The 27,226-nt window shown below is 55.5% G+C and overlaps 2 protein-coding genes across 2 annotated transcripts; one reads left to right on the forward strand and one right to left on the reverse strand.

The window, feature by feature from the left end:
• The first annotated feature begins 123 nt into the window (after window positions 1-123).
• LOC148662298 (class I histocompatibility antigen, F10 alpha chain-like) lies at window positions 124-16,294 on the forward strand. The gene is made up of 8 exons (XM_088631977.1): window positions 124-293; window positions 4,803-5,063; window positions 11,389-11,664; window positions 11,811-12,098; window positions 12,223-12,324; window positions 12,485-12,514; window positions 15,023-15,064; window positions 15,158-16,294. The coding sequence occupies exons 1-7, from the start codon at window positions 242-244 to the stop codon at window positions 15,061-15,063; spliced, it is 1,050 nt and encodes a 349-aa protein (XP_088488103.1). The 5' UTR covers window positions 124-241; the 3' UTR covers window position 15,064; window positions 15,158-16,294.
• A 2,565-nt stretch (window positions 16,295-18,859) lies between these two features.
• On the reverse strand, window positions 18,860-26,447 carry psmb8a (proteasome 20S subunit beta 8A). Its single transcript, XM_088632011.1, has 6 exons — window positions 25,948-26,447; window positions 23,148-23,292; window positions 21,353-21,464; window positions 20,803-20,932; window positions 20,442-20,646; window positions 18,860-19,084 (listed from the first exon to the last, which is right to left on the reverse strand). Exons 1-6 carry the CDS (start codon window positions 26,092-26,094, stop codon window positions 18,996-18,998), a joined length of 828 nt encoding a protein of 275 aa, XP_088488137.1. The 5' UTR covers window positions 26,095-26,447; the 3' UTR covers window positions 18,860-18,995.
• Between the last annotated feature and the right edge of the window lie 779 nt (window positions 26,448-27,226).

Here is a 27,226-nt window from a genome sequence, read left to right on the forward strand (position 1 = left end):
TCGGTTCGCAAGCTGCGGCTCCGTCGTCTGCCCGGAGTCTGCTGACGGAGCCGGCCGCCATTGGCCGGGCGGTCCCGGGAGCCAATCCGATAATTGAGGGATTATTATAGGGGAGGACAAGCAGCTCCCAGCCGGGCAGGACCGCGGCTCAGTTCGGCACCGCACAGCGTCGAGGTCGGTCGTGTTGGCAGGCAGCTGAGACTGAATTCTGAGACAAAGTTGGGTCTTTTTTGGCGGAACGATGTTCCGAGTCCTGGTTCTGGTTTTCTGTGGGGTCCAGGCTGCGTCCGCAGGTGAGTTCGGATGGGATTTTGAATTATCCAGATTCTAGAAAATACGGGCGACGCGTCAATCCAGACGGAGGGGGGTCCGGGCGGGACGGACGGGCCTGAAAGTGTCCGTGTCTGGGTGGCCGGAGACACTGGAAGGGTGGTTGTTGAAAGTTGTTGAAGGTGATTATAATTGCGATCCCTGGAGATCTGTAGCCGCCGAGCTAGGAGGCGTGAGAAAGTCGTGTTTTTTTGTGTCGCGGTACGGTGTGAAGTGAATATCCGCAGCCCGGCCGGGTGTTTTACCGGGGAAAGGGCTGGTGTCGTCGGTGAAAGAAGTGTTTTACTGTAGAAACGCGTGGAAATGTCGAGGGGTTTCTAACTGCCAGGCGGTGACGCAGCTCCTAACGGCCGAGATTTACTGACTGCGCGCTCGGGCGCGGGTGAGTGTGTGTGTGTTCATCTCTGTGTGTGAGAGAGTGTGTGTTTGTGTTATCTCTGTTTGTGTGAGAGTGTGTTCGTGAGAGTGTGTTTGTTCATCTCTGTGTGTGTGAGAGTGCGTGTTTTTGTTCATCTCTGTGTGTGTGAGAGTGTGTGTTTGTGTGTTCATCTCTGTGTGAGAGTGTGTGTTTGTGTTCATCTCTGTGTGTGTGAGAGTGTTTGTGTGTGAGAGTGCGTCTTTGTGTTCACCTCTGTGTGTGTGAGAGTGTGTTTGTGTGTGAGAGTGCGTCTTTGTGTTCATCTCTGTGTTTGTGAGAGTGTGTTTGTGTGTGAGAGTGCGTCTTTGTGTTCACCTCTGTGTTTGTGAGAGTGTGTTTGTGTCTTAGAGTTTGTGTTTGTGTTCATCTCTGTGTTTGTGAGAGTATGTTTGTGTTCACCTCTTGTTTGTGAGAGTCTGTGTGTGAGAGTGCGTGTTTGTGTTCACCTCTGTGTTTGTGAGAGTTTGTGTGAGAGTGCGTGTTTGTGTTCATCTCTGTGTTTGTGTGAGAGTGTGTGTTTGTGTTCATCTCTGTGTTTGTGAGAGTGTGTTTGTGTGTGTTCATTTGTATCCACGTGTGTTTGTGTGCTGTAGTGGGCTGGTGCGTGTGATTGTATTATTGTGCGATAGTTTGCTGGAGAGGATGGTCATTTCTGTGAAGGTGGATTTCGTGTGTTGTTGTGTTGTGTGCTGGTGAGATTTGACTGTTATTTTGATTGTGTGATAGTTTGTGGGAGAGAGGAGGAGGGTGATCTCTGTGTGTTGTGTGTTGTTGGAGAGCAGGGGGGTGATTTCTGTGCGTTATTGTGTTGTGTGCTAGTGTGTGTGATTGTATTATTGTGTGATAGTTTGCTGGAGAGGAGGGTCATTTCTGTGAAGCTGGATATGTGTGTTACTGTGTTGTGTGCTAGTGTGTGAGATTTGAATTATTGTGTGATAGTTTGCGGGAGAGAGGAGGAGGGTGATCTCTGTGTTGTTGTGTTGTGTGTTGCTGGAGAGGAGGGGCGATTTCTGGGAATCTAGAGAATCGAGTTTCTTTTCCTCTTGAGGCGACACAGATCTGCGCTGAAGCTGTTTTACTTTCTGATTCGCACCCTCACACGGGCCTGCCTGGACTGCAGATACCCTCCCACAGAGACCCTCAGACACAGCCCCCCTGCCTGGACTGCAGATACTGACCCACAGAGACCCTCAGACACAGCCCCCCTGCGCACAGAGCTCCTACACCCCTGGTGTGTCCAGAAGATCAGATCAGATCTGAGCACCCCGCCACAGACAAACTGTGTCTCAGCTGTGTTCAGCTCCGATGGCCTGGACACTCTGACAGGGAAGATTTCAGGTGTGACGCCTGTATTGGAGTGGGGTGTCAGATGTGAAACCCTTCTCTCTGAGGCTGGAGGAGAGGAGCAGGGTGTCAGTGTGTCAGGACTGGAGCAGAGTGGGGTTTCAGATGTGAAACCCTTCTCTCTGAGGCTGGAGGAGAGGAGCAGGGTGTCAGGGTGTCAGGACTGGAGCAGAGTGGGGTGTCAGATGTGAAACCCTTCTCTCTGAGGCTGGAGGAGAGGAGCAGGGTGTCAGTGTGTCAGGACTGGAGCAGAGCAGGGTGTCAGATGTGAAACCCTTCTCTCTGAGGCTGGAGGAGAGGAGCAGGGTGTCAGTGTGTCAGGACTGGAGCAGAACTGGGTGTCAGATGTGAAACCCTTCTCTCTGAGGCTGGAGGAGAGGAGCAGGGTGTCAGTGTGTCAGGACTGGAGCAGAACTGGGTGTCAGATGTGAAACCCTTCTCTCTGAGGCTGGAGGAGAGGAGCAGGGTGTCAGTGTGTCAGGACTGGAGCAGAGCAGGGTGTCAGATGTGAAACCCTTCTCTCTGAGGCTGGAGGAGAGGAGCAGGGTGTCAGTGTGTCAGGACTGGAGCAGAGCCGGGTGTCAGATGTGAAACCATTCTCTCTGAGGCTGGAGGAGAGGAGCAGGGTGTCAGTGTGTCAGGACTGGAGCAGAGCAGGGTGTCAGATGTGAAACCCTTCTCTCTGAGGCTGGAGGAGAGGAGCAGGGTGTCAGTGTGTCAGGACTGGAGCAGAGCCGGGTGTCAGATGTGAAACCCTTCTCTCTGAGGCTGGAGGAGAGGAGCAGGGTGTCAGTGTGTCAGGACTGGAGCAGAGCAGGGTGTCAGATGTGAAACCCTTCTCTCTGAGGCTGGAGGAGAGGAGCAGGGTGTCAGGGTGTCAGGACTGGAGCAGAGCCGGGTGTCAGATGTGAAACCCTTCTCTCTGAGGCTGGAGGAGAGGAGCAGGGTGTCAGTGTGTCAGGACTGGAGCAGAGTCAGATGTCAGATGTGAAACCCTTCTCTCTGAGGCTGGAGGAGAGGAGCAGGGTGTCAGTGTGTCAGGACTGGAGCAGAGTGGGGTGTCAGATGTGAAACCCTTCTCTCTGAGGCTGGAGGAGAGGAGCAGGGTGTCAGTGTGTCAGGACTGGAGCAGAGTGGGGTGTCAGATGTGAAACCCTTCTCTCTGAGGCTGGAGGAGAGGAGCAGGGTGTCAGTGTGTCAGGACTGGAGCAGAGCAGGGTGTCAGAGGTGAAACCCTTCTCTCTGAGGCTGGAGGAGAGGAGCAGGGTGTCAGTGTGTCAGGACTGGAGCAGAGCAGGGTGTCAGAGGTGAAACCCTTCTCTCTGAGGCTGGAGGAGAGGAGCAGGGTGTCAGTGTGTCAGGACTGGAGCAGAACTGGGTGTCAGATGTGAAACCCTTCTCTCTGAGGCTGGAGGAGAGGAGCAGGGTGTCAGTGTGTCAGGACTGTGATTATCGGCGCACAGTGTTCATCCGACACTCCCAGAGCACAAACCACACGGACAGCAGTGTTCAAGAGCCTGCTCCTGTCCTGCTCCAGGAGAGCAGGAGAGATCAAACACGGATCACGGGGATCCAGTAGATCACAGATCTGATGTCCTAGCAGGACCTGAGTGTGCTGTGTGTTGTTGTTGTTGTGACGGACTGGTTGTGACGCAGTCACTGTGGGAGAGGTGATGTAGCTACAGCCTGTCCACTAGATGGGGCTGTTCTCTCATTAATCCCCATCAGTGATCAGTACCGGTGAAGGACGTCGTTCAGCTGATTGTGTTGGCCTTGGCAGCACTGTTATTTGCTGATCGTGCCAATAAAGCTTTTGGATTTTGAAATATGACCTCTTGAGCATCTCCAGTGAAGGGGGATGAGATGTGAGCCGCAGTGCTTGTGTTTAATTTCCCTCCCCGCTGTAAGAGCACACCAGTGTTCCCAGTACACCAGAAACCGTGAGAGAGCGTGGCGTCAGTCAGGCTCACAGTGACAAGTGACAGTGTCTCTCCCCAGCCCGTCAGTGTGCTCCTTGTTGTGTCACTGGATCGTCACAGACACACAGTGGCAGAGCTCCGCAGCGGTTCAGCACAGCAGAACCAAGACTCTGGTGCTGGTGCTGGTTCTGTGTGGAGTCCAGGCTGGCTCTGCCAGTGAGTTTGACAGGAAATGATTCACATTAATGTATTTTTATATAGCATTTTTTACAACAAGGTTATTAAGTACTCAGAAGGTTGTATGAGTATGGTTACTAACATGCATCATGTTTTGTTAGAAGCTGGAAAGGCTTGTTCCACTTTCCCAGCACCCTGTGTGTAAAGAAGTGCCTGCTGTCCTGAGTTATAAAAACGTTGCTGGGTTGACTTTATCATTCATGTCTTCAGCGAATTTTGTAAATTAGTAATAGCTTTAACGTGCTAGTGGTGGTGTAGTGTGATCTTAGATCTCTAAAGTAAAATCATTTGAATTCTACAGACTTTTGTTATACACTTTTTAGCAATTGCTTTTTAAATTTTGTGTGTTGAGTTTAAAAATTGAATTATTACTCTTATTTAGTAATGTTTGTGTTTTGCTTAAAAAGCTGAATATGTTTCAGAATAAGTAGCAGAGGATAGCTCTTCAAAATCAAAGTAAATAATAATAATAATAATAATAAAAATAACTAGATTATTTACTCAATTAAAATGAGTGTTTTCTTACCTGGTGTCCTGTTCTTCTCTGCCCACAGTCACCCACTCCCTGCGCTACTTCTACACCGCGGTCGGTGGGGTCAGTGGGTTCCCCGAGTTCACCATCGTGGGCCTGGTGGACGGGCAGGAGTTTGTCCACTACGACAGCGACATCAAGAGGATGATTCCCAAGACGGAGTGGATAGAGAGGAACGAGGGGAAGGACTACTGGGACAGAGAGACTCAGAAACAGATTGGTGTATCACAGAGCTTCAAAGCAGATTTAGTTAACCTGCCACAGCGTTTCAACCAGACTGGGGGTGAGTACACACACAGATGTGTTCACTTCACACAAATACACACCTGGCAGTTTCACAAGCCAGATGTACTCAGAGCTGAAGACCTGTTCACTTGCAATAGTAACACTGACACGATGTCAGGAGCGCTCTGCAGGAAGTTCTCAGGGGTTTTTCAGTTCAGTCTTTCTTATCCGCTGGCGGAAATTTGTTTTACAGCCGAGTCCAACACAACAAATACTACATAACAGACAGACACCACCAGCTGTGAAAACAGTACTGCAGTGGGTCAGGAGAAGAGAGCTGTCTTGCGTTGTCTGACAGAGAGTTTGCAGAACAGATGGACGATTTCCTGAATCTGTTATCTGGTGATTTTGCTGCTTATCATAGTTGGTTTCTGCATCCCATTACAAACAGAATGAGCCCATGATGAGTTTCTGGGTCCTTTCAGAAGGTGGCCAGGGTTGTGTCATCAGATGTCTGTGTTTGCTCTTCCAGTGGGTGTTGTAAGAAATGTTACAGTAGGGGGCTGAAGACACAGCCCGGTGGTGATCCAGTTTAAGTGTAGCAGTTGTCAGAGGAGCACTTCCCCAGTGGGCCCTGTTTAAGTCTAGGACCCATCTTGTCGAGTTCATGTTTAAACTGAAGGTCTGTGAGAGTTTCTGTGCACCTCTGTTGTGTCGATACTCAGAGATCAGGAATAGCACTGTTAGCTGAGGTGGTGGTGGTTTGTAAATCAAAACGGGGATAAAACACATTTAAATATTATTTGTCGGGTGTTACTCATCCATGCTGTTTAACAGAGAAACGGTTCTACAATCACCTTTCGTAGAGATACTAGCCATGGTCTGCCCGAACGTTTCCCTGTGCTGATCCTCAGCTTTCCTGATCTCCCCTCCCGCCTCTCCTTCTGCACTGCGCTCAGCGTCCCCCCGAGTGTCCTGTGGAGTGTGCAGTTAAGACCAGTGTGTGATGGTGTACTCCGGAAGAGGCTGGAGACGGACAGCGGGGTTTATCCGGGTCGACAGACCGCGGTGATCCGGTGTGCAGGGGGAAACCAAGGGCAACCAGGTCCAATAGGGTTAGTCAGGGCGCAGTCCGTAATCCAAGAGCCGGGAGATCCATCCGAGACCAAGACCGTTAAAATCCAGGGAACACGGAGGATAAAACCGTAACGGGACCAGGCGCGCCGAGCCCCGGGCTCAGAGGTCAGGACGCCGGGATCTCCACGCCTGGTGCTGGCCGGGCTTTCGGAAAGCTGAGCCAGGAGCTGCGGAGGCGCTGGGCTTGTACAACGCAGAAGGGGCAAGACACAGTCTTCCTCTGTGTGGAGAGTCTGGGGTGTCTCAGCGGCGCCCCCTGCTTCACTGGCAGGGGTTCTCCGGTGAAGGCCGGGAGAGAGGAGAAACTGGAGGCCGTGTGACTGTGGAAGCTGGAGGCTGCAGGTTCTGTTCAGACGGCCGGGGTCCAGTGTCTCTGAGGAGCGCGGCTCTCCTGGCGCTGACCTGGAGAGGCCCGGGGGCCTGGGGCTGTCCTCACGGCGCTGTGCTGTTATGTCGCAGGTCGCCTGCGGAGGCGTACAGGGGCCGAGTGGTCACCCTGCCTGTCTACTAGCGGCTATAAAGCCCAGTGTATATAGTTGATTGTTTCTTCTCACTACAAGAAAATCGATGGCAACTATAGGGGACAGTGAAGCAGCCGGAGGGGAGGTGGAAAGGGAGCTGGAGAGAGAGTGAGACTCCGGAGGAGGAGCTGGGGTCCTGCCCGGCCGCCAGGAGAGGAAGGGGCGAGCTGACGCCGGAGGAGCTCCAGACCGACATCTGCAACATGATGGCACAGGGCCTGGCTGAGCTGCAGGACACGATTCCATTTAACACAGTCCGAACCGAAGGGCTTGGGAAGTCCATGGACTGTGTGTTCAAAGAGGTTGAGGACTCCAAGAGTGGAGTAAAAGCTCTTAAACAAGTAAATACCGAACGAGATAAACTTCTTAAGGAACTTGAATTGAAAGTGAACGATGCAGATAGATACCGTCGACGATGGCCAGTCTCGCCCCCAGAGAGAGCCCTCCAGCCTCAGTGGTGACCTCAGCGGTGGTCCTGGAGACCCGTCGTGTGTCTCAGCTGCTCTGACTCCTCTGGAGCAGCAGTAGGGAGACACTCTGGCCCAGCTGTCCTTGTGCTGTGACGAGGGGCAGGACAGATGCTGGTGTCTTCTGTAAGAGCTGACAAACTCCACCCTGACTGGCCTGAGACAGATAGGGGATCGGCTTTAACCACAGGGCTGGACAGCCTGTTCCACACCCCCACCCCCCTCTGTGTACAGTAGAGCCTCCTGTCCTGACTGGAGGAGCTCACCCAGCTGTGTCTGGAGAGAAGCCAGGGTATCGGCTTCAACCACAGGGCTGGGCAGCCTGTTCCCCACCCCCACCCCCCTCTGTGTACAGAAGAGCCTCCTGTCCTGACTGGAGGAGCTCACCCAGCTGTGTCTGGAGAGAAGCCAGGGTATCGGCTTTAACCACAGGGCTGGGCAGCCTGTTCCACCCCCCCACCCCCCTCTGTGTACAGAAGAGCCTCCTGTCCTGACTGGAGGAGCTCACCCAGCTGTGTCTGGAGAGAAGCCAGGGTATCGGCTTCAACCACAGGGCTGGGCAGCCTGTTCCCCACCCCCACCCCCCTCTGTGTACAGTAGACCCTCCTGTTCTCTGTTTTAAGTGCACTGTACTGTTCTGTTCACCACTGAATGTTGGCGAAAGGGAGCGTTAACCTTTCCACACGGGGACGGCGGGTGTGGGGTTCGTCTGTGAGGAAGTAGATGAGCGAGCAGCAGACCCACGAGCAGCTCTGACCGCAGTCGGGGCGGAGAGCCCCGCTCAGGGCTGGCGTGTGGGGGGTGATGCAGGAGCAGCTGCAGTTGGGATGTGATGTCAGGGGTGCGGGGGGCCGTGTTGTCGTTCTGGGGGCGGGCTGCGGTGGTGCCGGCGTGCTCCTGGCGCCAGCGGACGCTGGCCTGCCTGCCTGTGCTGCTCTCGAGCGGCCTGGCCCCCTCTCCTCTCCTCTGAGCCCCCCAGCCCGGTCTGGGTCTCTGGGCTCCCAGCTCGTCCCGCCAGGGCCCGGCGTCGCTCCTTCTCCAGCCCTCTGGCCCGCCGTCGCGTTCCACACCCCTCCTCCAGGGGGCGCCCCTGCCCCTCCTCCAGGGGGCGTTCCACACCCCTCCTCCAGGGGGCGCCCCTGCCCCTCCCGCTCTGTACCGCCATCGTCCTTGCGGGGTCTCTAAGAACGCGCTCCACGGGAGTCCGAACCGGCTCTTCCACAGCGCTGACTGGCTGGACTGGCCGCACACTGGTGTCTGCTGCTCCAGCCGAGGTGCCCAGCGCCCAGCGCCCAGCGCCCAGCTCCCAGCGCCCAGCGCCCAGCGCCCAGCTCCCAGCACCCAGCTCCCAGCTCCCAGCACCCAGCACCCAGCACCCAGCTCCCAGCACCCAGCGCCCTGTCCTCCAGTCCTCCCCAGCGCCCTGTCCTCCAGCCCGCAGTCTGTGACACGCCTCGATCCCGGGGCCGGAGGGGCGCCCCCTCTGCCTCTCCCGCTGGGTGCGCGTGCAGGAGGGCAGGAGCCGGACCCTACCCCCACCGGGCCTCGTCTCTGACCCGGCCCTGTCCCTGTCCCTCTCCCTCTCCACCCAGACACAGATCGCTCGCCTTGACTTCATCAGTCCCCCCTCTTCCCCCTCTTCTTCATGGGCGAGAACACCTCGCTTCTCCGCCCACTCCCACCGATCCGGCCAGACCACCGCTCGCGTGGGACCGGTCAGCAGTTGGAATTCATGCAGCGGTGAATTTCTGGGGGCATTTCGGTGGGTTGGGAAGCCTGTCCACCCTCACATAGGCTGCCATTCCCTTAGCTAGGAGAGCTTCGCCAAATACTTCCTACATATCCTTCACTCCGTCACGTTCATTAAGCTCTAACCGGGCTGGTGGCACTGTAGCTGTTGCGTTCCCAGTCGTGCTCTAGTCTCTGTGTGCTCAGATCTCTCCAGTGTGGGTGGGACTCGGCCCTCTCAGTGATCTGGTGTCATACAGCAGCAGTGTCAGGAGAAGAGACGTCATACTCTGACTCCAGAGAGAGCACACAGCTCCGTGTCTCTGTGAGGCTCTGACCAGCTCTAGGGGGATCAGGAAGGACAGAGATCTGCTCTTCCAGGTGACTCGCTGGGACAGAGACTGTGGCAGGGACAGGAGGGACCTGAGAGACGCAGTCCAGGGCTGCTGAAGACTGTGGAGAGTTACAGAGCAGAGCTGCACTGATCCAACACTGGGAGAGAATAACAGAGAGGAGTCCCCCTACACCTCTCAACACACATTGTCATCAAGTACTGGACACCATTACACACATTAAAACAATCTGTGGACACTTATATACTTGGAAAATAAAATAACTGCATTGACAGTCATTAAAATTCACAAGTATAAAATGTTGACACTTAAACGTCTTGTTCTAGCGATATTAGACTGAGTCGTTTGGAGATGTAGGAGATGGGATGGTGTGGGCTGGCCTCAGTGTTAATTGACTGGGTGTTGAAGCAGTAGGATCAGGGAGCTGGGTCGGCGCGCACAGGCTGTGAAGGGACAGGGAGAAGTTGTCCCGCTGGAGAGAGACAGCGTGTGGACTGTGAGGGACAGGGAGAGGTTGTCCCGCTGGAGAGAGACAGCGTGTGGACTGTGAGGGACAGGGAGAGGTTGTCCCTCTGGAGAGAGACAGCGTGTGGACTGTGAGGGACAGGGAGAGGTTGTCCCGCTGGAGAGAGACAGCGTGTGGACTGTGAGGGACAGGGAGAGGTTGTCCCACTGGAGAGAGACAGCGTGTGGACTGTGAAGGGACAGGGAGAGGTTGTCCCACTGGAGAGAGACAGCGTGTGGACTGTGAGGGACAGGGAGAGGTTATCCAGCTGGAGAGAGACAGCGTGTGGACTGTGAGGGACAGGGAGAGGTTGTGTCGCTGGAGAGAGACAGCGTGTGGACTGTGAAGGGACAGGGAGAGGTTGTCCCTCTGGAGAGAGACAGCGTGTGGACTGTGAGGGACAGGGAGAGGTTGTCCCGCTGGAGAGAGACAGCGTGTGGACTGTGAAGGGACAGGGAGAGGTTGTCCCACTGGAGAGAGACAGCGTGTGGACTGTGAGGGACAGGGAGAGGTTGTCCCGCTGGAGAGAGACAGCGTGTGGACTGTGAGGGACAGGGAGAGGTTGTCCCGCTGGAGAGAGACAGCGTGTGGACTGTGAGGGACAGGGAGAGGTTGTCCCGCTGGAGAGAGACAGCGTGTGGACTGTGAAGGGACAGGGAGAGGTTGTCCCACTGGAGAGAGACAGCGTGTGGACTGTGAGGGACAGGGAGAGGTTGTCCCGCTGGAGAGAGACAGCGTGTGGACTCTGAGGGGACAGGGAGAGGTTGTTCCGCTGGAGAGAGACAGCGTGTGGACTGTGAGGGACAGGGAGAGGTTGTCCCGCTGGAGAGAGACAGCGTGTGGACTGTGAGGGACAGGGAGAGGTTGTCCCGCTGGAGAGAGACAGCGTGTGGACTGTGAGGGACAGGGAGAGGTTGTCCAGCTGGAGAGAGACAGCGTGTGGACTGTGAGGGACAGGGAGAGGTTGTCCAGCTGGAGAGAGACAGCGTGTGGACTGTGAGGGACAGGGAGAGGTTGTCCCTCTGGAGAGAGACAGCGTGTGGACTGTGAGGGACAGGGAGAGGTTGTCCCGCTGGAGAGAGACAGCGTGTGGACTGTGAGGGGACAGGGAGAGGTTGTCCCACTGGAGAGAGACAGTGTGTGGACTGTGAGGGACAGGGAGAGGTTGTCCCGCTGGAGAGAGACAGCGTGTGGACTCTGAGGGACAGGGAGAGGTTGTCCCGCTGGAGAGAGACAGCGTGTGGACTGTGAGGGGACAGGGAGAGGTTGTCCCGCTGGAGAGAGACAGCGTGTGGACTGTGAGGGACAGGGAGAGGTTGTCCCGCTGGAGAGAGACAGCGTGTGGACTGTGAGGGGACAGGGAGAGGTTGTCCCGCTGGAGAGAGACAGCGTGTGGACTGTGAGGGACAGGGAGAGGTTGTCCCGCTGGAGAGAGACAGCGTGTTGAATTGTGAGGGACAGGGAGAGGTTGTCCCGCTGGAGAGAGACAGCGTGTGGACTGTGTGCAGGGTGTTGTGATATTGTAGTCCGCGGCGCAGCCCTGCCTGATCTGATGAGAGTCCCGGGTCGCTGTGGTAAGCTGTAGTGAGTGTGTTCTGGCGGCCCCGGGTTCGAGCAGCAGAAGCAGGCGGAGCTGCAGTGTGTCCTGAGGGTGTGGCGCTGTGTCCTGCAGGTGTCCATGTAGTCCAGTGGATGTACGGCTGTGAGCTGGACGACGACGGCACCACTCGGGGGTTTTATCAGTTCGGCTACGATGGGGCAGATTACATCAGCCTGGACAAGAGCACCCTGACCTGGACTGCGGCCAACCAGAGGGGCATGACCACTAAGCTGAAGTGGGACTCTGAGAGAGCCTGGACTCAGCAGAGAAAGGCCTACCTGGAGAACACCTGTATCGAGTGGCTGAAGAAGTACGTGGAGTACGGGCGGGAGACCCTGCTGAGGACAGGTACAGTGCTGCTCTTCCTCTTCCTCAGTGCTGACCGTCAGGGTGGGGGTCAGTGTTGGAGAGCTGCCTGCAGTCTCTGACCCCCCCCCCCCCCCCCCCTCTCTCTCTCTCTCTCTCTCTCTCTCTCTCTCTCTCTCTCTCTCCAGAGCGCCCCCAGGTGTCTGTGTCCCACAAGGACTCCGGATCAGGGGGATATGAGGTCACCTGCCTGGCCACTGGCTTCTTCCCCAAAGACGTGACGGTGTCCTGGCAGAGAGACGGACAGGAGCTGCAGGAGGATGTGGAGAGTGGGGAGGTGGTTCCCAATGGAGACGGGAGCTTCCAGGTCAGGAAGAGGCTGACAGTGAGAGCAGGAGAGAAGGACAAGTACCAGTACTCCTGCAGAGTGGATCACAAGAGCCTGAGTCCAGGAGAGGAGGTTGTCAGGACCTGGGGTGAGAGAGACAGGAGACGGGTCACTCTGTGTCACTGCAGGCTCACAGTCCAGTGACCGTGCGTGTGTGATGTCGACTGAGAGAGACAGGAGACACTGCTGACTGTGTGTGTTGTGTTGTCCAGTGCCTCCCTCCTCTAACTTGCCTGTGATCATCGGAGCTGTGGTTGGAGTCCTGCTGGTCCTGGTTGCTGTGTTCGCTGGGGCCTTCTTCTGGAAGAAGAGAGGTGAGTGACAGCAATGGGACCTGGTGCCCATGCGTGTAGAGTGTCTGCTGCCCTGGTTGTACCTGCTGAGTCAGCAGTGAGAGGTGGAACGCTCATTGATTTACCTTCACTCCAGTATCACAGAGGGCGCGGCTGACTAACTCTGTGTCTGTCTCTGCAGGTGACAAGAAGAGCTACTCCTCTGCACCCAGTAAGTGCTGTTTCCTCTCTCGGACTCTGCTGACAGTATTTATCCCAGCTGGCTTCCCAGAGAATAATCCAAAGAGCTCACATCACACAGCTGATTGCTGAACCCCTGGGATTTTGGGGTATCCTGAAGAGTAGAGGTTCTGGGAGGGTCCAGTTGCTCCCGCCTGTGGGCTGACCAGCGCTCGGGGTGCGGGCGGTGGACAGTGGGCTGTGGACAGTGGGCGGTGGAGAGAGGCCAGTGGGTGGTGGACAGTGAGCAGAGGGTGGTGGACAGTGAGCAGAGGCTGGTGGACAGTGAGCAGAGGAGAGAGGCCAGTGCGTGGTGGACAGTGAGCAGAGGGTGGTGGACAGTGAGCAGAGGAGAGAGGCCAGTGGGCGGTGGACAGTGAGCAGAGGGTGGTGGACAGTGAGCAGAGGAGAGAGGCCAGTGGGTGGTGGACAGTGAGCAGAGGGTGGTGGACAGTGAGCAGAGGGTGGTGGACAGTGAGCAGAGGAGAGAGGCCAGTGGGTGGTGGACAGTGAGCAGAGGGTGGTGGACAGTGAGCAGAGGGTGGTGGACAGTGAGCAGAGGAGAGAGGGCAGTGGGCGGTGGACAGTGAGCAGAGGGTGGTGGACAGTGGGTGGTGGACAGTGAGCAGAGGGTGGTGGACAGTGAGCAGAGGAGAGAGGCCAGTGGGTGGTGGACAGTGAGCAGAGGGTGGTGGACAGTGAGCAGAGGGTGGTGGACAGTGAGCAGAGGAGAGAGGCCAGTGGGTGGTGGACAGTGAGCAGAGGGTGGTGGACAGTGAGCAGAGGTTGGTGGACAGTGAGCAGAGGAGAGAGGCCAGTGGGTGGTGGACAGTGAGCAGAGGGTGGTGGACAGTGAGCAGAGGAGAGAGGACAGTGGGCGGTGGACAGTGAGCAGAGGAGAGAGGCCAGTGGGCGGTGGACAGTGAGCAGAGGGTGGTGGACAGTGAGCAGAGGAGAGAGGCCAGTGGGTGGTGGACAGTGAGCAGAGGGTGGTGGACAGTGAGCAGAGGAGAGAGCCCAGTGGACTGAGGACAGTGAGCAGAGGGTGGTGGACAGTGAGCAGTGGAGAGAGGGCAGTGGGCGGTGGATAGTGAGCAGAGGAGAGAAGCCAGTGGGTGGTGGACAGTGGGTGGTGGAGAGAGGCCAGTGGGCGCTGGACAGTGGGCGGTGGAGAAAGGCCAGTGGGCGCTGGACAGTGGGCGCTGGAGAGAGGCCAGTGGGTGGTGGACAGTGAGCAGTGGAGAGAGGACAGTGGGCGGTGGACAGTGAGCAGAGGAGAGAGGCCAGTGGACGGTGGACAGTGAGCAGAGGGTGGTGGAAAGTGAGCAGAGGAGAGAGGCCAGTGGATGGTGGACAGTGAGCAGAGGAGAGAGGCCAGTGGGTGGTGGACAGTGAGCAGAGGGTGGTGGACAGTGAGCAGAGGAGAGAGGCCAGTCGGTGGTGGACAGTGAGCAGAGGGTGGTGGACAGTGAGCAGAGGAGAGAGGCCAGTGCGTGGTGGACAGTGAGCAGAGGGTGGTGGACAGTGAGCAGTGGGTGGTGGACAGTGAGCAGAGGGTGGTGGACAGTGAGCAGAGGAGAGAGGCCAGTGGGTGGTGGACAGTGAGCAGAGGGTGGTGGACAGTGAGCAGAGGAGAGAGGGCAGTGGGCGGTGGACAGTGAGCAGAGGAGAGAGGCCAGTGGACGGTGGACAGTGAGCAGAGGGTGGTGGACAGTGAGCAGAGGAGAGAGGCCAGTGGGTGGTGGACAGTGAGCAGAGGGTGGTGGACAGTGAGCAGAGGAGAGAGGACAGTGGGTGGTGGACAGTGAGCAGAGGAGAGAGGCCAGTGTACGGTGGACAGTGAGCAGAGGGTGGTGGACAGTGAGCAGAGGAGAGAGGACAGTGGGCGGTGGACAGTGAGCAGAGGAGAGAGGCCAGTGGACGGTGGACAGTGAGCAGAGGGTGGTGGAAAGTGAGCAGAGGAGAGAGGCCAGTGGGTGGTGGACAGTGAGCAGAGGGTGGTGGACAGTGAGCAGAGGGTGGTGGACAGTGAGCAGAGGAGAGAGGCCAGTGGGTGGTGGACAGTGAGCAGAGGGTGGTGGACAGTGAGCAGAGGGTGGTGGACAGTGAGCAGAGGAGAGAGGCCAGTGCGTGGTGGACAGTGAGCAGAGGGTGGTGGACAGTGGGTGGTGGACAGTGAGCAGAGGGTGGTGGACAGTGAGCAGAGGAGAGAGGCCAGTGGGTGGTGGACAGTGAGCAGAGGGTGGTGGACAGTGAGCAGAGGAGAGAGGGCAGTGGGTGGTGGACAGTGAGCAGAGGGTGGTGGACAGTGGGTGGTGGACAGTGAGCAGAGGGTGGTGGACAGTGAGCAGAGGAGAGAGGCCAGTGGGTGGTGGACAGTGAGCAGAGGGTGGTGGACAGTGAGCAGAGGAGAGAGCCCAGTGGGCGGTGGACAGTGGGCAGTGGGCGGTGGACAGTGGGCAGTGTCTGAGCTGTGCGTGACTGTGTTCTCTCATTGCAGCTCATGACAACTCATCCAGTGGCTCCAGCGAGAAAGCCTGAGGTGAGCGAGTTACTGCCGGGCGCAGCAGATGCAGTCCTGCACTCGGATCCACACGCCTTGGTCTCAGTCTCCTCTGTCCTGCTCTCCCTCCAGGTCTGGGTCTGAAGATGAAGAGCCCATCTCCTGCTGTATGAAGAGCACCAATCACGCACCTTCTCTCTCTCTTACTGATTATTACAGAGCCAACAGACACTGGAGCTCACCTCTGACCCCTTACAGACAGGAGCTGACCTCTGACCCCATAGTTCACTGTCCCCTTACACACGTGTTGGCCTCTGACTCCTTATCCACAGCTCTCAGATCCGGATGACCCTGCCTGGACACCTGGGGTCTGTAATCAAAACTGAAACCATTGTTCAGATGTTTTTAATAGAGTTTAAAACACGAGTTCAGGGGGGAAGTCAAACCCTAACTTGCCCTGTCCTCATCCCTCTATCTGTCCCAGCGTCGCCTCATCCCTGAAAACAGGACCACACTGGTCCCCCACCTCCTCAGCCAGGAGAGACCCCAGTAAAGGTCTGTGCTCGAATCACAGCTCTTCTCCAGGGGCGGAACCAGGACCGATCGTTTAACAAGAGCTTGACAGGGCTGTGGTAGAGCTGCCCTGCTCCCCTCTACCTCACTGTGTTGAACAGGAGCTCGACTGTGTCGGGGCAGAGCAGTGTATCGTATTGATGCCAGTGGTGATCCTGTCCGAGTCGCTGCGTTACACAGGAGCTCCCTTGTCTGTTGGACTGTTCTATTACATTATTACACTTTAGACCTGATCTGCTTCTTCGCTGTCTGATTGTACCTTTGTGGGGGTGTTCCCCAGGGTGCAGAGCCCTGCCAGATTAGAATGAGCAGCCAGTACTGGAGGCTACAGAAACAAACTGCTGAGTTTGCTGCACGCAGGGCTGAGTGCTTCTCTCTATATGCAACGTGTTGATGGCTGTTAATAATCTTCATTGCTGCAGTGTGATTAAAAATATTGTGGTTATAAGGCTGGTGAAGGTTTTTTCTACTTTTGGCTTAAATGGGGGAGGGGGATTTAGCTGGAACAGTGAAGTATTTTTAAGTTAATAAATGCTTTTATTTTTTCTTTAGATACTGAAATTGGCTTTAAAATGGATACCTGTCACTGTACCTTTTTTATTATGTATTTCATTGTTGTTCCCTAAGGAAAAGTAAAATGCACTGTTTGTACTGTTATTATCTTTTCAAGTCAAAATAAATTGGATTTAAACTGGGCTTCATGCTGGACTGTGTTTCTTTGCACTTGCAGTGACTGTTAGGGTGTGACACAGGTCATGACCTCAAGTCTCTGTCTGATTGTCTTCCTGGGCCCAGAGCACTCAGCCTGACACCACAGCCAGTCTGGGTACAGACAGCTCTCTTTGGGGTGACCCTGGCTGGACCCCAAGCTAGCTGTGACTGGAGACAGTATAAACTCCACACAGACATCCCAAAACCCAAGAGCCTGCAAGGGTGATCTGGCGTCGGCCTGACCCCTGCTGCCGTGAAGTGGCCAATCACGGTCCATGGTCCCGGTCAGTGGGCGGGGTTTCCTGTCTGATTGGACAGGTGGGGTTTGATTGACAGGAGGCCATGTTCTCACAGAGGTACAGGTAGAGACTAGAGAGACGCCCAGAGTCTGGAGAAAGACGGGGGTAGTATAATCTCGGTCAGAAGAGGATGTGTAACTGGGTAAGAGTACAGTGAAGATGTTTTTTTATTTAAGATGGGTTATTCGGGTGTTGATCCTTCACTTGAAGGAGGTGTTCATGTGCCTTGTTTGTCTGTACTGGGCTGTAAAACAGCAGACAGTTGAAAGCACTTGGACACGTGTGTGACGGGACGTGTTGGACAGTCTCCTCCTGATCCACCGGCTGCACAAACAACACGACGCGCGAGTCTGTTCACATTTCCAGCTCCTTGCAAAGTCCCGTGTGCGCCGACATCGAGCTGCTCTGGGGTCAGAGGTCAGAGGTCAGGGTCCTGCTCATGCAGCTCCTCTCAGACGAGGGACATCCAGGGACGTTTCCGCTGTCGGGCAGCAGGGTGTCCAGCAGAGCCGGTGTAGTTTACTGTAGGAAACAGCCCTGAGGCTGCGAGCAGACCCGCAGCTCTTTCACACAGCCCGGGCAGCGGCAGGAGAGGACGAGGCGCCTGGATCAGCGGGGTTCAGGGTTACTGTACAATAACACAGGCGACGATCCTGGGAAACCGGTCACTAGTGCACTTGTTAGTGTTATTTTTGCCCGTGACTGCAGTTTGCTTTGTTTCTGAAGCCCTAAACGGAGCGCCCAACCAGGCGTGCGGTTTCCGACACCCTCGCTGCGGGGAAACGTCTTGTTTTTCCTCCTTTTTGAGGAACCTGAAGGACGTTGCTTTTCCACCTGCGGAACTGTAAGACCCGGGCGAGAGCCGCTGATGTGTTTTGGGGGTGCGGGGTTTGTCCGCGCTGGGCGGCCGCGTCTTGTCTCTCTTTGCCTGCTGGCGTGAAACCCCCGTTTCTTCGGCGAGTGTCGGGGAGCTTCCTAGATCTCACGGGGGACAGAGACATCCGGGGAGTGAATATGGAGTGAGTGTTTGGATTATCCCGCTTGGTGAAGGGGGACACGTTCACAGCGCATCTCCGAGCACTGCCGTCAAGCCCTCTTCGTGCCGTAACGCGGTATCCCAAACATTGGCACGACAGTGTCGTAACCACCCAGCTCGCATAGCTGTGCTGATCTGACAGATCCGGGGTCACAGGTCACAAGGACTTGAACCCCACTCAGAGAGGGGAGACTGGGTGTCACAGGTCACAGACTTGAACCCAACTCAGAGAGGGGAGATAGGGGTCACAGGGACTTGAACCCCACTCAGAGAGGGGAGACTGGGGTCAGAGGTCACAGGGACTTGAACCCCACTCAGAGAGATGAGGTGTTGGAGTTCAGTACTGGAGGCTAATTCAGTCATGATGGTGGGGAGGAGCAGCTGTGTGTGTGTGGGACCTGTCCTGGTTCTCCTCTCCATCTTCAGGTAATAACTGTTCACAGTGAGCCGTTTCTCTGATATACTGTGTGTGTTCTTTGTGACCGATGTTCTCTGTAACCTTCCGCTTCAGTGTTACTGTTCTTTTCTTCTGTCAGCATTGTGTCTCAGTTCTGTTGTACAGATATCACTAAGAAGTGCTGTTATTGCTCTCACCTGAAGAAGCTCCACAGCCGAAACGTTGTGTTTTCTTTCTTCTCTTTTCAGCAGGAATAAACGGTTTACTTGTTCCTTGTTATAAAGTGTGTTGTTACCCAGGACGCCGTGTGCTGTATCACTGTCAATCAGTCCTGCTGTCCTCACTGATTATATGTAAATAATCATTTATTTAATTTACTTAATTATTCCATTGTAGGAAACTTTAAGTGTTGATAGTTATAACCTGATCATTGTAAATCAGTGGACAGTGAGTGTTTTACACAGAGGGTGGTGGGTGTGGGGAACAGGCTGCCCAGCCCTGTGGTTGAAGCCGATACCCTGGCTTCTCTCCACACACAGCTGGGTGAGCTCCTCCAGTCAGGACAGGAGGCTCTGCTGTACACAGAGGGGGGCGGGGGTGGGGAACAAGCTGCCCAGCCCTGTGGTTGAAGCCGATACCCTGGCTTCTCTCCAGACACAGCTGGGTGAGCTCCTCCAGTCAGGACAGGAGGCTCTACTGTACACAGAGGGGGGCGGGGGTGGGGAACAAGCTGGATGAGCTCCTCAGGTTGAGCTGATCGAGAGAGGGGGGGCAGGGGGGTGTCTGCAGGAGGTGAAGGAACAGGCCACAGCCGCAGGTGTGAGGAAGAGCTTTATTGTACAGCAGTGATACAGGTGTGGTGACACAGACAGCACAGCTCGCTCAAACCCCTCTGCCTCTCCTTCACCGTGAAGACGTGCACCAGTGAACCCCCACTCCTGGTCTGCTGGTCCCTCAAAACATGCCCTTCCGGTACCGGTGGATCAGCTCGGACACGTCCTCCTGACACACCTTGACCCAGCCATCCTGCTTCATGTGGTACACTGAGCAAACACAAGATCGTTAGCATCGTTAGCATCGTTAACACTGACACACCGGGCACGGGCTTTACACTGTCTCTCTCATGGACTGGAGTGTCCAGTCAGTGTGTCTGTATGAACCCCTCTCTCTCTCAGTGCAGTGTTCATGTACTGGAGTGTCCAGTCAGTGTGTCTGTATGAACCCCTCTCTCTCTCAGTGCAGTGTTCATGTACTGGAGTGTCCAGTCAGTGTGTGTGTATGAACCCCTCTCTCTCTCAGGGCAGTGTTCATGTACTGGAGTGTCCAGTCAGTGTGTCTGTATGAACCCCTCTCTCTCTCAGTGCAGTGTTCATGTACTGGAGTGTCCAGTCAGTGTGTGTGTATGAACCCCTCTCTCTCTCAGTGCAGTGTTCATGTACTGGAGTGTCCAGTCAGTGTGTCTGTATGAACCCCTCTCTCTCTCAGTGCAGTGTTCATGTACTGGAGTGTCCAGTCAGTGTGTGTGTGTGAACCCCTCTCTCTCTCAGTGCAGTGTTCATGTACTGGAGTGTCCAGTCAGTGTGTGTGTATGAACCCCTCTCTCTCTCAGTGCAGTGTTCATGTACTGGAGTGTCCAGTCAGTGTGTCTGTATGAACCCCCCTCTCTCTCTCAGTGCAGTGTTCATGTACTGGAGTGTCCAGTCAGTGTGTGTGTATGAACCCCTCTCTCTCTCAGTGCAGTGTTCATGTACTGGAGTGTCCAGTCAGTGTGTGTGTCTGAACCCCCCTCTCTCTCTCAGTGCAGTGTTCATGTACTGGAGTGTCCAGTCAGTGTGTGTGTATGAACCCCTCTCTCTCTCAGTGCAGTGTTCATGTACTGGAGTGTCCAGTCAGTGTGTCTGTATGAACCCCTCTCTCTCTCAGTGCAGTGTTCATGTACTGGAGTGTCCAGTCAGTGTGTGTGTATGAACCCCTCTCTCTCTCAGTGCAGTGTTCATGTACTGGAGTGTCCAGTCAGTGTGTGTGTATGAACCCCTCTCTCTCTCAGTGCAGTGTTCATGTACTGGAGTGTCCAGTCAGTGTGTCTGTGTGAACCCCTCTCTCTCAGTGCAGTGTTCATGTACTGGAGTGTCCAGTCAGTGTGTCTGTATGAACCCCTCTCTCTCTCAGTGCAGTGTTCATGTACTGGAGTGTCCAGTCAGTGTGTCTGTATTAACCCCTCTCTCTCTCAGTGCAGTGTTCATGTACTGGAGTGTCCAGTCAGTGTGTGTGTATGAACCCCTCTCTCTCTCAGTGCAGTGTTCATGTCCTGGAGTGTCCAGTCAGTGTGTGTGTATGAACCCCTCTCTCTCTCAGTGCAGTGTTCATGTACTGGAGTGTCCAGTCGGTCAGTGTACTCACTGTTGACCACTCCTCCAGAGTAGGCGTCCCTGTGTGTGGCGTGGGCGATGGCGCGGCGGCCCAGCTCGTAGGCCTCCTCGTCGGTCAGGTCCTCTCGATAGCCGCTGTCCACCACCCCGTAGGCGTAGCCGTTTCCGCAGCCCGTGGAGAAGAGGTGACCGGAGAGACGGGTGCCATCGTCGTCCACATAGTACAGTCCCGGGCCCTGGAGACACACACTGTGTTAACGCACCGAACACTCGCACGGTGCGCACACACTGTCTTAACGCACCGAACACTCGCACTGTGTGCACACACTGTGTTGGCGCACCGAACACTCGCACTGTATTAGCACACCAATCACTAATACACAGAACTGTACCTTCTTATCCCACCCAATGATCATACTGCCTATGGAGAGACCCATCCCCCGGTATCCACACATCATGTTGGACAGCAGCTTGGAGGCAGCAGATACTGAGATTCTCTCCTTGTTGCGCAGCTTGTAGAGTCTGACAGAGAGTAAAGGGTTAATACAGACACTGACTGGACACTCCAGGACATGAACACTGCACTGAGAGAGAGAGGGGTTCATACAGACACACTGACTGGACACTCCAGTACATGAACACTGCACTGAGAGAGAGAGGGGTTCATACACACACACTGACTGGACACTCCAGTACATGAACACTGCCCTGAGAGAGAGAGGGGTTCATACAGACACACTGACTGGACACTCCAGTACATGAACACTGCACTGAGAGAGAGGGGTTCATACAGACACACTGACTGGACACTCCAGTACATGAACACTGCACTGAGAGAGAGAGGGGTTCATACAGACACACTGACTGGACACTCCAGTACATGAACACTGCACTGAGAGAGAGAGGGGTTCATACACACACACTGACTGGACAGTAACTGACCGGCACTCCTTGGCCAGCAGTCTCTCCCAGTACTGGCAGTCGGCTGCACTCCCTGACATGGTGCCCAGCAGGTAGGGGTTGATCTCTATCACCTTGTTGGTGTCCTTGGAAGCTGCAGAGAACAGACAGGGTGTCACACTGCTGTCCCATCCTGTAAACCAGGACGCAGTCTGGGCAGCTCTGTCCTGTGAGGTGGTGAGAAATGTGAGTTTGGCTGTAAACCAGGACGCAGTCTGGGCAGCTCTGTCCTGTGAGGAGGTGAGAAATGTGGGTTTGGCTGTAAACCAGGACGCAGTCTGGGCAGCTCTGTCCTGTGTGACAGTGAGAAATGTGGGTTTGGCTGTAAACCAGGACGCAGTCTGGGCAGCTCTGTCCTGTGAGGCGGTGAGAAATGTGGGTTTGGCTGTAAACCAGGACGCAGTCTGGGCAGCTCTGTCCTGTGAGGCGGTGAGAAATGTGGGTTTGGCTGTAAACCAGGACGCAGTCTGGGCAGCTCTGTCCTGTGAGGCGGTGAGAAATGTGGGTTTGGCTGTAAACCAGGACGCAGTCTGGGCAGCTCTGTCCTGTGAGGTGGTGAGAAATGTGGGTTTGGCTGTAAACCAGGACGCAGTCTGGGCAGCTCTGTCCTGTGAGGTGGTGAGAAATGTGGGTTTGGCTGTAAACCAGGACGCAGTCGGGGCAGCTCTGTCCTGTGTGACGGTGAGAAATGTGGGTTTGGCTATAAACCAGGACGCAGTCGGGGCAGCTCTGTCCTGTGTGACAGTGAGAAATGTGGGTTTGGCTGTAAACCAGGACGCAGTCTGGGCAGCTCTGTCCTGTGTGACGGTGAGAAATGTGGGTTTGGCTGTAAACCAGGACGGAGTCTGGGCAGCTCTGTCCTGTGAGGCGGTGAGAAATGTGGGTTTGGCTGTAAACCAGGACGCAGTCTGGGCAGCTCTGTCCTGTGTGACGGTGAGAAATGTGGGTTTGGCTGTAAACCAGGATGCAGTCGGGGCAGCTCTGTCCTGTGTGACAGTGAGAAATGTGAGTTTGGCTGTAAACCAGGATGCAGTCGGGGCAGCTCTGTCCTGTGAGGTGGTGAGAAATGTGGGTTTGGCTGTAAACCAGGACGCAGTCGGGGCAGCTCTGTCCTGTGAGGTGGTGAGAAATGTGGGTTTGGCTGTAAACCAGGACGCAGTCGGGGCAGCTCTGTCCTGTGAGGTGGTGAGAAATGTGGGTTTGGCTGTAAACCAGGACGCAGTCTGGGCAGCTCTGTCCTGTGAGGTGGTGAGAAATGTGGGTTTGGCTGTAAACCAGGACGCAGTCGGGGCAGCTCTGTCCTGTGAGGTGGTGAGAAATGTGGGTTTGGCTGTAAACCAGGACGCAGTCGGGGCAGCTCTGTCCTGTGTGACGGTGAGAAATGTGGGTTTGGCTGTAAACCAGGACGCAGTCTGGGCAGCTCTGTCCTGTGTGACGGTGAGAAATGTGGGTTTGGCTGTAAACCAGGACGCAGTCTGGGCAGCTCTGTCCTGTGAGGTGGTGAGAAATGTGAGTTTGGCTGTAAACCAGGACGCAGTCTGGGCAGCTCTGTCCTGTGTGACGGTGAGAAATGTGGGTTTGGCTGTAAACCAGGACGCAGTCGGGGCAGCTCTGTCCTGTGAGGCGGTGAGAAATGTGGGTTTGGCTGTAAACCAGGACGCAGTCTGGGCAGCGCTGTCCTGTGTGACGGTGAGAAATGTGGGTTTGGCTGTAAACCAGGACGCAGTCTGGGAAGCTCTGTCCTGTGTGCCCGAGAAGATCTCGTCGCGGCGCTCACCGATGTACCTCCCCGCCGAGGCCCGCGAGTCCACGGCCACCACCACGCCCCCCCGGAACTTGAAGGCCAGCGTGGTGGTGCCGTGCTCGAGCTCGATGGACACGCCGCCCCTGTCCGCCGAGCAGGACTGCAGGAACGCGGCCGGCTGGGGAGAGAGGGGATCGGCCATCAGTCAGGTGACACCCAATTAACACCCAATTAACAGCCACTCGCCTCCGTCAGGCTGCGGTCTGTTACAGCTGTGCAGGAAGAGCTCATCTGTCTGTCTGCCTGTCTCTGTGCCTGCCTGTCTCTGTGCCTGCCTGTCTCTGTCTCTCTGCCTGCCTGTCTCTCTCAGGGTCTCTCTCTCTGTCTTGTGTGACACAGGGTCTCTCAATTCAATTCAGTTCAATTCAAGGTGCTTTATTAGCATGACCGATGGGTACAATCAGTGTTGCCAAAGCAAATAAAAATAATAAAATTAACATAGAACAAAACAAAAAATAGAAGTAAAATAAAATCTACAGACATGTTACAGACATTTACAACAAAGACATATTATAAAATATTGACATATACTGTAGGCGGCTGGAGCATTATTGGGAGACAGACTCACTGGTCCTCAGGCTGTGACAGGAGATCACATACTGGGCTGCCAGATCAACTGAGTTCCCTCCTCCCTCTCCCAGTAGGATTGGGACCTGTTGTGGTTTTGGCAGGGGTGGGAACTCTGGGATTAGATTTCTGAATTTCAGGAAGAATGTTTCTCTAATCCCAGAGTATCTGTCCCAGTGCAGTAGGAAGTGCACCTCTGTCTCTATCTCTCCCCGCTGGCAGTGGGAGCACAGCCTGTCCTCTCTGGGCAGCCAGGTCTGCCTGTGTCCAGTGTCTGTGTCCAGGCTGTGGTCACTGAGCCTGTCCTCTCTGGGCAGCCAGGTCTGCCTGTATCCAGTGTCTGTGTCCAGGCTGTGGTCACTGAGCCTGTCCTCTCTGGGCAGCCAGGTCTGCCTGTGTCCAGTGTGTGTGTCCAGGCTGTGGTCACTGAGCCTGTCCTCTCTGGGCAGCCAGGTTTGCCTGTATCCAGTTTCTATGGCCAGGTTGTGGTCACTGAGCCTGTACTTCGTCGGGGTCTGTTTCTGTTTGTTGTTTTTTATTTTGGTCAAATATTCAGCTAGTGTGTATTGTCTGTTTAAGGTTCTGTAGCATTCCAGTTTATGTTGTGTTTGTGTGTGTGTGTCCCAGTGTGTGAGATATTGCTGTTTGATCTGTGCTGTGATGTGGTTGAGTCTGAGCTGTGGTGCTCTAGCAGTGCTGTCCTGAGGCTGGTTGTGTGTTGTGTGTATTGTGCTGTGATGGGCTTGAGTCTGGGTTGTGGTGCTCTAGCAGTGCTGTCCTGAGGCTGGTTGTGTGTTGTGTGTATTGTGCTGTGATGTGGTTGAGTCTGGGTTGTGGTGCTCTAGCAGTGCTGTCCTGAGGCTGGTTGTGTGTTGTGTGTATTGTGCTGTGATGTGGTTGAGTCTGGGTTGTGGTGCTCTAGCAGTGCTGTCCTGAGGCTGGTTGTGTGTTGTGTGTATTGTGCTGTGATGGGCTTGAGTCTGGGTTGTGGTGCTCTAGCAGTGCTGTCCTGAGGCTGGTTGTGTGTATTGTGCTGTGATGGGCTTGAGTCTGGGTTGTGGTGCTCTAGCAGTGCTGTCCTGAGGCTGGTTGTGTGTATTGTGCTGTGATGGGCTTGAGTCTGGGTTGTGGTGCTCTAGCAGTGCTGTCTTGAGGCTGGTTTTGTGTTGTGTGTATTGTGCTGTGATGGGCTTGAGTCTGGGTTGTGGTGCTCTAGCAGTGCTGTCCTGAGGCTGGTTGTGTGTTGTGTGTATTGTGCTGTGATGGGCTTGAGTCTGGGTTGTGGTGCTCTAGCAGTGCTGTCCTGAGGCTGGTTGTGTGTTGTGTGTATTGTGCTGTGATGGGCTTGAGTCTGGGTTGTGGTGCTCTAGCAGTGCTGTCCTGAGGCTGGTTGTGAGTTGTGTGTATTGTGCTGTGATGTGGTGAGTCTGGGTTGTGGTGCTCTAGCAGTGCTGTCCTGAGGCTGGTTAGTGTCGGTGTGGCTCAGGTCAGTGAGCCTCAGGACCAGCTGGCTCAGGGGGCTCTGTTTTGGGCTCAGCTCTTGGCTCAGCAGGGCTTTGTGGTGGTAGGAATTTTGGTCGCTGTTTTTTAGGTGTAGCCAATACTTTAATACTCTTTTCTGTATGTTTATCAATAGTGGGTACTGGCCTAATTCGGCCCTGCACCCGTTGTTAGGAGTTTTTCTCTGCACACGGAGGATGATTCTACAGATCTCCATGTGCAGAGTTTCTGTGGGGTGTTTGTCCCATTGGGTGTACTCCTGGTCTGTGAGGGGACCCCACACTTCACTGCCGTACAGGGCAATGGGTGAGAGTGATGCAGTTGTACTGGTATGAGCAGAGACTCGGTGCTCTTGAGTGACAGGGCTGAAGCACTCAGCAGTGTCAACAGCCAGCAGAGCAGTCAGTCATCAGCGGTGTTATCAGCTGCTGATCTGTGCGATCAGCCCCCGGGAGTTTAATGTGTTTTTCTGGGGGGAAAAGCCTCATTAACACCGCTGGAGCGCATGCGCTGCCCGCGTGTCCCCGGTCTCGCCCCACACCGCACGTGGAAGCCGGACCCCAGACCCCCACGGGTGCGGGAACACGCGTGTTTCACCTGGACACGGGTCCGAACCGAGAGGCGCGCTCGGGGCCGCGGGTTCCGTCCCGGCACCCGGGGGAGGGCCAGCCCGGTTCGGCGGCTCGGCGGTTCGGCTGCGACTCACGTCCACTCCCAGCGGCACCGCGAACTCCTGCCGCTCGGTTCCGAAGCTGTAGTGGCTGGTCCGGTCCAAGGCAGCCCGGCCGGTTCCGGAGAGCTGCTCTCCGAGTCCGGCTCGGAAGTTGTAGCCGCAGACGTCGGTTAAAGCCATAGTTCGGGTGTACGGACGGTTCGGGACGGGCGGTTCGGGTAATATCGATCCGGTATCGATCAGCTTGATCGAGCGGCGAGGATACGGGACGGCCGACTGCCTGAGAGGGGAGCGAGCTCGTGTCTCCGAGCAGCTTCCTGGATCTGAACCGAAACCGAAAGCGGTTCGGGGGCGGAACCCTTTGGTTTCGGTTTCCACTGCAGAGCGGGGGCCGAGGCCGAGACTGGCGGGCCCCGTGCTCCGCTCGGAACCGGCGGTCCAGCTCCCGGTCCGGGGCGGGAGCGGGCCGTGTCCGGCGGAGGCCGCTGGACAGCGGCGGGCTCCGGGTCCGGGGTCCAGTCTCCGGGCTCCGGCGCTGTCCGCCAGGGGGCGCAGCGGGCGGCCGCAGGGAAATCAGAGCGGGCGGCCCCGCCCCCCCGGGGCCGGCGGGCCAATGGGGAGAGCGAGCAGCGCCACGTCACCGCCTGCCAGGCAGAACCGTGCGGGACAGGTTACTGGGACAGGAAACACCGGCAGGGGGTGCTGGGACACCTTACTGGGAAAGGAAACACCGACAGGGTACTGGGACAGCTTACAGGACCGGTTGACCCTGACAGGGTACTGGGACAGGTTACAGAGGCACAGTAACCTCGTGACACAGTGACTCTACACACAGAGTAACACAGTAATACCACACACGGAGTAACACAGTCAGACACAGTGACTCCACACACAGAGTAACACAGTAATACCACACACGGAGTAACACAGTCAGACACAGTGACTCCACACACAGAGTAACACAGTCAGACACAGTGACTCCACACACAGAGTAACGCAGTAATACCACACACGGAGTAACGCAGTCAGACACAGTGACTCCACACACGGAGTAACGCAGTCAGACACAGTGACTCCACACACAGAGTAACACAGTAATACTACACACAGACTAACACAGTCAGACACAGTGACTCCACACACAGAGTAACACAGTCAGACACAGCGACTCCACACAGAGTAATACAGTAATACTACACACAGAGTAACGCAGTCAGACACAGTGACTCTACACACAGAGTAACGCAGTCAGACACAGTGACTCCACACACAGAGTAACGCAGTCAGACACAGCGACTCCACACAGAGTAAC

This window comes from Lepisosteus platostomus, chromosome 5 (assembly GCF_059453375.1).
Source record: "Lepisosteus platostomus isolate fLepPlt1 chromosome 5, fLepPlt1.hap1, whole genome shotgun sequence".
NCBI classification, from domain to species: Eukaryota; Metazoa; Chordata; class Actinopteri; order Semionotiformes; family Lepisosteidae; genus Lepisosteus; species Lepisosteus platostomus.

What these genes read in the sequence shown, in the direction of transcription:
- LOC148662298 (XM_088631977.1), top strand. Translation starts at nt 242, where the DNA reads ATGTTCCGAGTCCTGGTTCTGGTTTTCTGTGGGGTCCAGGCTGCGTCC. An exon ending in GGTCCAGGCTGCGTCCGCAG is followed by an intron (nt 294 to 4,802) that starts GTGAGTTCGGAT and finishes CTCTGCCCACAG; the next exon opens with TCACCCACTCCCTGCGCTAC. An exon ending in GGAGACCCTGCTGAGGACAG is followed by an intron (nt 11,665 to 11,810) that starts GTACAGTGCTGC and finishes CTCTCTCTCCAG; the next exon opens with AGCGCCCCCAGGTGTCTGTG.
- psmb8a (XM_088632011.1), bottom strand. Translation starts at nt 26,094, where the DNA reads ATGGCTTTAACCGACGTCTGCGGCTACAACTTCCGAGCCGGACTCGGA. An exon ending in TCATTGGGTGGGATAAGAAG is followed by an intron (nt 20,647 to 20,802) that starts GTACAGTTCTGT and finishes GTGTGTCTCCAG; the next exon opens with GGCCCGGGACTGTACTATGT. An exon ending in CTCTGGAGGAGTGGTCAACA is followed by an intron (nt 19,085 to 20,441) that starts GTGAGTACACTG and finishes GTGTTTGCTCAG; the next exon opens with TGTACCACATGAAGCAGGAT.